Source organism: Coenobita brevimanus, chromosome 96 (assembly GCF_032717465.1).
Source record: "Coenobita brevimanus isolate Jiangsu-jjx chromosome 96, ASM3271746v2, whole genome shotgun sequence".
NCBI lineage: Eukaryota > Metazoa > Arthropoda > Malacostraca > Decapoda > Coenobitidae > Coenobita > Coenobita brevimanus.
Genome location: NC_137049.1, coordinates 28,547,270 through 28,559,390, shown reverse-complemented (window position 1 = coordinate 28,559,390; position 12,121 = coordinate 28,547,270). Strand labels below are relative to the sequence as shown.

The 12,121-nt window shown below is 45.9% G+C and overlaps 1 protein-coding gene across 1 annotated transcript in view; it reads right to left on the bottom strand.

Moving 5' to 3' along the window:
* The window catches only part of LOC145413520 (venom phosphodiesterase-like), a 37,216-nt gene that overhangs the window by 5,389 nt on the left and 19,706 nt on the right, over positions 1-12,121 (bottom strand). Inside the window, exons 11-14 of the mRNA XM_080283215.1 lie at positions 10,745-10,927; positions 9,619-9,711; positions 9,225-9,360; positions 7,794-7,976 (exon numbers count right to left, since the gene is read on the bottom strand). Of these exons, the coding sequence (XP_080139341.1) occupies positions 7,794-7,976; positions 9,225-9,360; positions 9,619-9,711; positions 10,745-10,927 (595 nt within the window). The remainder of the gene's footprint in view (positions 1-7,793; positions 7,977-9,224; positions 9,361-9,618; positions 9,712-10,744; positions 10,928-12,121) is intronic.

Genomic DNA, 12,121 nt, shown 5'->3' with positions numbered 1-12,121 from the left:
CTCTTTTCCTCCTCTCAGTCCTTCACCCCCCCTTTTTTTTTTTTTTTTGCCTCCCCTCTCATCTTCTGTTTTCCACTCTTTTCCTCCTCTTAACCTCCTCTTATCCTCACGCCTGATGACTTCCCTTCTTACCCCTTTCTTCCTTCACCCTTTCCTTCCCACATCCCTTCCCTGTTTCATACCCTCACCCTCTCCCACCTTTCCCTGCTCACCTTCTTCCCTTCCCTCACCCTCTTCCGTCTTTCCATTCTCACCTTCTTTCCGCCTCCAGTAGTGTTTTTACCACTTCTTGACCCCCCAACTTCCCTAGTGCTTGTCAGTCCATAGCTCACAGTTTTACCACTCTCCTCCCTCCCTCCTCGTCCTTCCATTTTTTATCTATATTTTCCTGTGTCTTTCATGAGGGCTAAGATCCATTTTGCCTCCCACTCTGTCCCTCGCCACTCACTTTTTCTCCCAATCACGCTCTCACTCACTTTTCTCCCTCCGTCCCCTTTAAAACTTTTTTTTACAACTCTACCTCCACTCATTTTCTTCTCTTTAAGTTCCCCCTCCTTCCTCATTATACACTCATCTGTGCAAATCACTCCACTTACTCCACTCCCCCACCCCTCTATATATCCACGTCGTCTTCTCCCCCCACTTATTTCATTTCCATTCATTATACCCCCTCATCTAACTTTTCCTCCTCCTTGTACAGTATATCATTCACTCATTGGCTGATTTATTTCTCACCTACATGCCTTCACTTTTTCTCCTCTCACTCACACACTTATTCACTTGCTCCCCACTTACTCATTCAGCTTCTCGGTAGCTCACTATTCAGTCTGTCACTCACTTTCTACTCCCTCACTCGGTCACTGACTCCCCACTCACTCACTCACACATTTACCACTCATTCATGCACTCATTTCGCTCATTCACTCACTCCCTACTGTGTCACTGATTCACTTCTCGCTCCCCCATTCACTCACTCACTCCCCACCCACAGATTCACTTCCCACTCACTCACTCACAACTCTCAATCACTGATTACCCACCAGTTCACTCCCAACTCCGTAACACTTACTCATTTCCATATCTTTCACTCACTCTCTCAGTCACCAACCTATTCACTTCATAGTCACTAACTCATTTCCCACTCATTCTCAGTCACCAGCCGATTCACTCCCCACTCACTGACTCACTCTCAAACTGACCTACTTGTTCTCTCATTTTCAGCTCATTCACTCGCGTTCTCAATCACTAACTTCATCTAACCACGCTTGACTGGAAACAGAGTACATTCCTAAGGAGTGACGTCACGCGCCCCTCAGCCCGCCATGACCCGACCCCACACATGCAGTTCACTGCCCTCCCCCAAAAGTGAAGTTAACTATCATGGCCACTTATTGTGCAGTGTATGGGTGCTTTTCAAACTGCAGAAACAAAGATGGAATTACTTTTCACAGATTCCTAAAATACCCGCCGCCGCCGGACCCCCCACCCCACCACCAAGCCACTACCACACCACCACCCCAGGAGGATACCACGGCGGGGCTATTGACCCGGAACAAGAGGGTCACCGGGACACCCCTGTCCTGAGTCCCTCTTCCCCGCAACTGTCCCAACACCAAGTAAGCGGGAAGAGGCAACGACCCTGCGAGCAGGGCAGCCTTCACCAGGTTTGGGGTGGGACTGATCCAGAGTCAGTCCCAGGCAACACCGCGGTACAGCCACCGTACGTACCGGGGAAGGAGCAGTCACTGTTCGCCCTTCAGTTGTTTTCCCCCTGTGACACCGCCATCACGGCCACCGTACGTGAGGGGGAGGGAGTGGCCACCGTACGGCCTTCAGTCACAGCCACCTCTGGGGACGGCCTCGGGGCGTTAGTTATTGAACGCGCCCCAACTGGCAGAGAGAGGAATAGTGGAACCGCGATCACGGCCACCGTACGTGACGGGGAAGGAGTGGCCACCGTACGCCCCTCGTCCACTATTTCCCCCTACTACAGGAGTAACACCGCATTCGCGGCCACCGTACGTGACGGGGAAGGAGCGGCCACCGTACGCCCTTCAGTTACTTCCCGAAGGGCAGGCAGGCCCACGGCTACGGCCACAGTATGTACCAGGGTAAGTACACCCTCGGCTACGGCCTCTGTATGTACCAGAGAGGGAGCTGCCCCTGTGCACCTCTCTCCTGCCTTTTCCTCCTACTAACACTGCGTTCACGGCCACCGTACGTGACAGGGAAGGAGCGGCCACCGTACACCCTTCAGTTACTTCCCGGCAGGCAGGCAGGCCCATGGCTACGGCCACTGTGCATGCAAGGGTAAGTAGACCCTTGGCTACGGCCTCAGCACGCACCGGAGAGGGCGCTGCCCCTGTGCACCCCTCTCCTGCCTTTTCCTCCTTCAGGAGCAGCACCGCCAGCACTGTCTCAGTACTTGCGGGGGAAGGAGCGGCCACTGTACGCCCTTCAGCTGCGAGCCCTAGGAGTCACGAAACCGCGTTCACGTCCACCGTATGTGACGGGGAGGGAGTGGCCACCGTACGCCCCTCATTCGTGATTCCGAAGGCCCTCCCGAAGCAGGAGGTCCCTTGCGCGGCCGACCCCTTTCCTCTCGGCTGCGTGGGACGCTCTTTGTCTCCCTACAGGAGCAGTTCCCCGAGGTGCTGTTGGAGTGGTGGCGTGGCCCAGTCCAAGCCCTACCACCTACCCCTGGGAGGTCCCTGTCCCTGACGAACACCCAACGGAGGCGGCACCGCAGTTCACCCCTGACGGCGCTCTCTCCTGTAGGCGGCCACAGCCCCCAGACTCCCAGGCCTGTCCAGCAGCCCCCAGGCCCAGACAACCTGGACTCTCTCTCTCCTCGGAGCCAGAGGCGCCAGGCCCGCCTCCTGCAGCTGTTTGGCCCTAGTCCCGAGGGCCACCTCTCAGGTCGAGGCCCCCAGACCGGAGAGCCTCCCTGCACCCCACCAACGAGGCTCCAGTGCGAGGGCCTCCTCTCAGGTTGAGGCCCCCAGACAGGAGGGCCTCCCTGCACCCCAACGACTACTACAACCCGGGCAGTGACGCCCCTGCGGGCAGTGCGTTGCCCCCTGCAGGAGGGCTCCCCGTAGGGCCCCTCTCTCACACCCTGGACACGCAGCAGGTGATGCCCAGGAAAATACGGGTATACAGTGACTCTAATAACGCTAGTGCCGTGAACAGTCAAGATAGAAGTGCACAGTGATAAGTGACAGAGTGAAGGCCCATATAATATATAAGTGACTAAACTTACCCATAGTGTATGGAGACCCGATACTTGGCAGAGTAGAAAAGATCAATAACTACAGGAGAACTTATAGAAATCGTGGGTTAAGATCAGTGGTGTGCGGGAATCGTCAAAAACCTGTCAACTAGTGTTACTGTTCCTCGAGTGTCGCGACCCGCACCCTACCCACTTATGGTAGTATTCATTCCCCAAACTCTTGGTCACGTCCTCTCCTGGTGTGTCGAACTTAATATATAAAACGCCATCTCTGCCTAGAAACAGTATACGGGTATTGTAATATTAAAACCCATATTCATATACAAGTGAAGAGTGACATATTTTGAGCGTAACTATAATCATTTGTATTGAAGGCTATCTCTGTGTTTCCTGTCTCCAAACATATTCAATATCTCTTTGTGTATATTGTAACGGTGTAAGAATTAAGACAACAGATGTGTTATGGTGTACTGCCTGGTTTTTATGTCTTGTTCCTTTGTGGGTGCTTTACTTCCTGTCTGGAAAGAGGACCCCGCTCAGTCGCTGGTGTTTTTAGGACGAGAGGTCGGACTAAAAACACCCAGCATAACAATTCCCAAAGAAAGAAGAGATGAAAAAGAAATGGATTAGTCTGTGTAAAAGACAAGACCCAAGCAGAGCAGCGATATGTAGCTTACATTTCGACGCAAGTGCATATGAACGAACTCTCAAATATGAGCTCCTTGACCAGCCTGTTCCCAAACACCTTGTGAGGATAATGGAAGATGCAATTCCAACACAACAGTTACCGACAACACAAGGTGAGAAAATATAAGGGTATTATCACACTGTACAAATAAGAAAATTATCTACAACTTTTTCACTCGTGGGAACTTCTCTGCCCAGGTTGATGGAAATGGTACAGAACAAGCATAGTATATCATACATATTAACATACAGGTTAATCCACGATAGATTGGAACTTTTTTTTTCTTTTTGCATGTCTGCTGCAGATAGGGGGGGGGGGTGTTACAACCATCCGTCACCTGTTGCGGTGAAACATAGAATAAGATCTCACCTTAGGAAAAAAAAAAAAAAAAAACACGGCCCTCATGGGAACTAAGCACAACTTTGAAGGAACATGCAGTGAAGATAACATGACGGCAGGCTCAGTATCTAACTGTCAAGGCCGACCTCCAACAGTGCCTGAAAATCCTGAAAAGTCTCAACATCGTGAACTAAGTTTGTCGGCCATGTTCTCTTTGCCTGTAATGAGAGTGATATCTTGGACAGCCTAGACAAAGAAGTTAATGACTTTGAGAATGTAGTGGAAGAGGAGGGTTTAAGGTATTTACAGTAGGTGGATTCATTGTCCAAAGATTCCCACAATATGAATGTCTTGGATCGAAGGTAACAAAAGAAGATACCCCGTGGATTGGTGCAGTGAGTAGAGAGGTGAAGTTATTCAAACCTGATTGTGAGTTCTTTGAAAAGCTACAAGTAGTGGAAAAAATCTTCATTTCCTATCATGGAGAAAAGGTTCTTGAACCCGGTAAGGGGGCTTGCTTCAGATATTTGCAAGATTGTGTCATTACTTAATGAGGTCATCACATACTTTGTTCATTGAAAATTTTTTGTCAAAATTCGTATCATGAAGAGGAATTTTAACTTCATCAAGAAAAACTGATGAAGTAGATGTGTCTAAGATTCATGTGTAAATAAAGCATATTTCATAGTTATTAACAAGCTGTCACCATAGTCACTTAAATATGAAACTGAGCATACATTTCTTCATATTATCTTTCATTACCTTCGCATGTAATGATTACTTTCAAACAAATCATTTATAGAAGAACTGGTAATATCATAATGTATGGACGGAAAATTCTCGTAATCTACAGGAGTACAGAGCGGAGCTGAAGGGCGTGTGACGTCAGTAGTACGCGGGGTGAGAGAGCGCGGTTTGACCTTGTTTTTCTCTACGTCTTGACTAACTCATTCACACCCCAGGCACTCCTCCTCACTCCCTCACTCACTTTTGTTATTCACCAACTCATTCCTCACTCACTCAATCACTGCCCACTTACTCACTTCCCACTCACTCATTCATTCACTTAGCCACACATTCATTCACTCAACTCGCACACACACTCGCCCACTTCTCACGCACGCTCGATGACGCACTTACTCCAGACTCACTTCCCATTCTCTAACTCTTCATTTGCCCACTCTTCCCTTCCTCGCTCCTCACTCACTTACTTGCTTACTCCTCACTCACTTGCTCGGTCACTTACTTAGTCCTCACTCACTCTTACTTCCCACCCACTTGCAGATTCACTTAGTCACTCACATACTCACCCCTCACTCATTCTCTCACTCCTCGTTCATGCACTCATTAGTTATTCAATCACACTCCCCACTCCCTTGCTCCTCCTTCATATACTCATCAGTTACTCAGCCACTCACTTCTCACTCCCTCATTCATTCACTCAGTCCCTGCTCACTCGTTCCTTATTCGCTCACTCCACACTTATTCATTCATGCACTCACCCCACACTCACTCACATCCTCCCTCGCCACTCACTCATTCACATACTCGCCATTTAACCTGCGTTCTTGCCTTAACTCCCAAACATTCACTCACTCATATCACACGCTCACTCCCCACTTCCTCACTCACTTCCTCACTTTCAGTGATTTGCTATCTCACGTTTTGCACAGTTTGAAAACGTGGATTGACGTGATAAAAGTGAATGAATGAAAGAAAGAAATGTAATGACCAGGCTGTTTAATGACCTAGTCCGTGTGAAGGAGACAAAAATAATAAGTTTTTGGCCGGAGACAGGCACACTGGCGGAGAGTGGACAGTGCCCTTGTGCCGTATGCAGTAAAGGGGTTGGTAATGTCTTGTGTGGTGTCTGTGGAGGATGAGTACCTTAAAGATGTAGCAGTGAGAAAGGTTTATTGCAATGTTCAGGGTGTCGTGGTGCTTGAAAGGGATTCCATCGTATATAAGGTGACCAGAGTCCCGCTTTTGTGCGGAACAGTCCCGCTTTTTGGACGTCTGTCCCGCTTTTTTGAATATGACAAGAATGTCCCGCTTTTTGAGCAAATTATCTTAAATGTCCCGCTTTTAGAAAATTACTATTGCATTAGGTATAACATGACCTTCTTTTATGAAATTAGGATGAATTAGAAAAATTATGCATAATCCTAACCAAATGAAACACCGAATTATTAATATAAAATATGTTATACTCACTGGCTGGTAACTTTGGTCGGCCCATTCACAATACCGCAGCCTCAGGATGGGGTGCAGGGCGGCAGCAATCTCTGTCACTCATATAGGTCAATATATATATATATATATATATATATATATATATATATATATATATATATATATATATATATACAGCGCTCGCTGGCGCAGTGGTAACGTTCTCGCTTGCCTACTGGTGGACGGGAGTTCGCGCCTCGCTCAGGTTGCGAAGTTTCACTGACGAAGTGGGTGGTTACTGTCCCCCTGGAGCAAGGGGACGGGTGTGTACGTGTGTAAAGGTCACAGCCTTGCCCTTAGATCGGACTATATGAGCTCTCAGCTCCCTTCCGGGAGGGTAAAAGCTGACGATCACGACCATCAAGTGATCCTGACCGACCCGGTGAATTACACACAGGCACGCGCGCGCGCTCGCGTTCCGCTTTTACCTTCAATAAATCTGGTCCCCTTAATCGTATAGTATCATTTATATAACAGGGCGGTTTACCTGTCTAGTTTTTAAACGTTCCTCGACTACTTTGCTGTCTCCCAAAAGAAGTAGAATGAACTGCAAACTGTAGGAGAAGGGCAGCTTAAGTCTGAAGTCCACCATGTTCTCGTTTGAGATGAACCTGGGGCTACACCTACTGCTACTGCAGCGTGCTATATGAGTGAGACCATAGGCCTACTGGAGGGATTTCATGCACGATGTGGCTATCTTGATAAATTTTACTACCTGATGAATATGATAAGCACTGTAGGTGATACATAATTTAACTCAACTGTGAAGGTCAGAAGTTGGTAGAATCTTAGAGTTGTTGCGCCTGATAATAATGAAGAGACTACCTGCTTTATATTCCCATAAAAAAAAAACTACATGCTGTGTATGTGGGAAAGTTGATGCTGTATCGGATTAAAGTAGTTAAAGAACTAAAGTTTTGACCGCATCTGTACCCATAATCCGCAAGTTTCATCTCGAGATACTGTCCGGTCAATGAACTGTCAGTTCTCCGGATACAAACACAAATACTTTACTCCATTTAGCTGAATGATGTTTTTTTTTTTTTTTTTTACTGTGGCTTACACCAAATAATTTTATTCAGCTTAGGAAAGACATTCTTCCGTAGTATGATGCCTTATTTATTTTAACTTAGCTTAAAACAAAATATATTCTTCCTCTTAAGAAAGACTTCTGTGACTGAAGGTATCCATTAAACTCCTCAGTATAAAGACACCTATTTAGCCCTGATAAAAGGAAACTCTCTGCCAGTCAAAATGCAACAGATTAAGTTAAGGGAAGAAACTTTGGATAAAGTGACTTACCTGGAGGAAAGAGGGGGAACATGGAGATATTGAGGGGCTGAAGGGGTAAATAAGATGGACAAGTCTGGGCTGTGGAAGGCTGGAGGCGGACATCACTGGTCCAAGGCTGGGGTGGAGTGCCAGTACGTGTAGACTCCACACTCAGGCTGGTCCACAGGGGCATCTTCAGTTTCTCTGAGTATGCTATAAGTAATGGCATTACCATCAGTTCAGCACCTACGTTTACCTATTAACTTTAAGGGCTGTTTACTGGCATTGCAAGAGGGATCCAGGCTCATGCCCAGGTGAGGATGAGGCAACGACAACAACAACAATTTTTTATTCATCATGACAGCAGCGAAGTACCACATTTCTTCATCCGACCCTTATATTATTTCAGACCCAGTCACATCACCCAACCATCATTTCCACTCTTTATAAGCCTACTGGTCTCTTCTCCCCCATCTTCCCAGACTCCGTTAAATGATGAATGTGTTTCTCACACCACTGGATGTCCCCATTTGAGTTCATTCATTCATAAACCCATCCCACTTAAACTTGTCATTCAGTCCATCCATACTGAAACCTACTCTCGCCACATTATCCCTCACATTTACCTGGATTTTTTCCTCCCACCTTTCAATGTGTTTCTTCCTCCGCCACTTTGGCAGTGGTTGGTGCCAAGCCAACAACAGTCACTTTCCGGGTGGCTATAAGGTCTAGCTGTTATGCCTTATACCAGGCGCTGGATGTCACGAAAGTTTAGAAAAAGATCAAAACGGCCATTGATAACGAGCGCGCGCTCGCACACACACACACACACACACACACACACACACACACACACACACACACACACACACACACACACACACACACACACACACTGCAAAATACAATGTTTTGATAAAAATAAGGTAACTAATACTCGTACACGCACTCTGCCTTCCAACACCACCTTCAAAGAAAAATATAATACGAAACAAAAATATAAATGAAAGGCAATAATCAGACAGCGGCTAAAACGAGACCAAGGTTTGAAGATGGGTTAGGATTTGTTACCTTCTATAGTATAGGGCAAATCATCTAAGGGGCTTTACCTTTGTTAATTAACTTAGCCAAAAATTGCCGTCTTCCCATCTTGAATTTTGAATTGTAGCAAAATATTAGCATTAGAATATGATGGTAATCGCAAGTGCTATGGAAAGGATGTAGAAACGTAACATCGTCTTTTCTGCCACTCAACTACATGAAATAAGTTGCAAAAGGAGGCAAATTGGGTCAAATTAGAGTAAAAAGGTGTGGTTGATGTGGATGACAAGAAATATTTCTCCGGAAAACGTATTTGTGCAATGATATCAGCTGACACATTTGCTCACGATACTTCCATCATACAATAGAAAATTAATCTTCTTTGTTTAAAGGTACATGCCAGTGTGCACAGTAGCCTACCTGTTACGTGATCGAGGTGGTGCAGGAGGGTGAGGGATGCAGGGAGGTCGCCAGAAAGAGGGAGACCCCAGGGAAGGTGCCGAGCCTCAGCTGCCTCCTGTTCCGCTGATGTCAAGTTCAGGTTAGTCAACCAGTCCTGAAACGGCCGGGCCATATTCAGGTGTTGTTACTGAATATATATATATATATATATATATATATATATATATATATATATATATATATATATATATATATATATATATATATATATATATATATATATATGTTTGCTGCACACGTATATAACTACTGACAGCATTCGGTGGCAGACAGATAAACTACTCGACCACGGGATAGAAAAGCACCAAGAAACTCATAATTCACCAGACTGATAAGAAATCTTCGCACTAACCTCAGGGGCAGTCAGGTCACCTTCGCAATTGGACATGTTGAGAAGTGGGATCAAATCACCTGCTGGGAACTGGGAGGTTGGTGGCCGCTCCTCCTGATGATTACAACAGTTAGATGCATCAATATTATTTTCATGGAGAGTTTTTCACATACACTAAAGGGTCATCATCATCATCCCATAACTCCTTTGCCCCAGCTCTGACAGATATGTGTGTAAATTATCCTTTAGTAGCCTAAGTGGGCCCAAGGAGTCGGTCAGAAACAGAGTTGGAGGTCGAGTTAGATTGGTCTGGGATCCATAACAGTGAATAATCAAGAGATGGACGGCTTAAAAGACAGAGGGGTGCTGGACTGGTAGGACCCGTTAGGAAAAAGCTGATGAGCTTGGTTGGTGATGGATGAGGACAGGAAGGAAATATGAGTTCATGAGGGGGAGGAAAGCCGGGAACTGTTGGGCTGGGCCTTATATTTCTCTTGTTGGTTAGACTTGTATCAGTAAAAGCAAGTACTGTGTATTGGCCATACGCTTGTTGCAGACCTATCACCATGAATCTATAGGTCATGGTCGAGCTGGTATGGAAGGCCTTTTAAATTCATTTCTTGGGGTATCCCCAATACTGTTTGTAGGCAGCTCCATTAATTTTCTCTCTTCTACCCACCTACAAAACGAGGACGTGCTTTGCAGCACTCCCCAGCATAGAGATGCAGTACTGTGTCAACCTGTGAACTTCAAAGCAGGCTGGATATTCGGTTCTCTTGTTCATCCAACCAGGTGTGGAGGTGATAAACAGCAGGAGTGTACTTTGTGTGGCCAGTGAATGGGATGGTATAGGGTCAGAGTTATTGGTAAGGGTCATGGGGAGAGGTACTGGGCTTGGGAGTGGCTTTGGACAGAATCTGTGGATGCCTTCAAGTAGAGGTGAAGTTACTGTAAAGCTTCCTCTTAGGAAGGGGATAAGAGAGAGAGAGAGAGAGAGAGAGAGAGAGAGAGAGAGAGAGAGAGAGAGAACATGGATGAGTCAATTCATTCTTTTCCATCGACACTAACCATAACGGATGCGACGAGTGTAGTAATTGTCATGAAAACAGAAATACTAGCTACCAGTGGTATTTTTGTCCATATTTACCTGAGGGAGTATGGGTGCGGAGGGAGGGTCGCTGAGGGCTTGGAAGAGGAAGCCCATGGTGCCGTTGTTTGGCGACGGTTCAACTCCCGCCAGCACACACATCAAGTTGTACAGTTCTATGTTTTGGAACTGCTCCAGTGTCAGTCCTTGTTTAAAATCTGGTCCTGCAGCAACGAACAGTGCCTGGTGGTGGGGGAATGGCAGTGGAAATATGTGAAGAGAGAAAGCTGCATCTTACACAGGAAAAAATCACCCAACATATTACCATTATGCCGGGAATCGAACCAGGGACTCTCAGGTGAGATCCAGGCAACAAACCACTACACCACGACCAAGGAAAAGTTATCACACATTGTCAAAATCTTGTGACCAATGTCCCTAATATGTCCCACTTCAGGTCCACAGTGAGGGCGGACGGACATTAATTACTAGATTGTGACAATGTAAAATAACTTCTACCTGGTCGTGGAGTAGTAGTTTGCTGCCCGGCTCTCACATGAGAGACCCGGGTTCGATTCCCTGCATAATGGTAATGTGTAGGAGTGGGAATGTGTGTTTTCTTCCCGCCCCCCCCCTCTCTCTCTCTCTCTCTCTCTCTCTCTCTCTCTCTCTCTCTATATATATATATATATATATATATATATATATATATATATATATATATATATAAAACTCATTTTAAATGCCAGGACCAACTTGCCTAGCCCCGGGCTCCAACGCTTCTCATGGGGCAACGTAGGACTGGATGATGGATGGATGGATATATATATATATATATATATGTACAGTATACTGTATTTACGAGCCAGGGCCATTTTACGTCCATGAGTGTGAGAGATTGAGCCATTTTCCGACATGAATGTGCGAGTAAGGGGCACGTATTTTTGACGACTTCGGAGTCTTTCTAACACCTCCGATTTACGAATTAGATTCTTTACTTAGTATATGAATCTCCTACCCCATGATACTTATGCCGACTGTGAAGACATTATGAAAGGGTATAAACAATGAGATTATATATATATATATATATATATATATATATATATATATATATATATATATATATATATAAAATGTCTTCACAGTCTGCATAAATATCATGGGGTAGAAGAATCATATACTAAGTAAAGAATTTAACTGGAAAAAAGGCGATGTTAGAAAGCCTCCCAAGTCATCGAAAATACGTACCCCTTACTCACATTTTCATGTCGGGAAAATGGCCCAGTTTCTCACATTCATGGACGTAAAATGGCCCAGTCTCTCACATTCATGGACGTATGGTCCAATCTCACTTTCATGGAGGTGAAATGGTCCAGTCTCTCACATTCATGGAGGGAAAATGGTCCAGCCTCTCACTTTATGGAGGTAAAATGG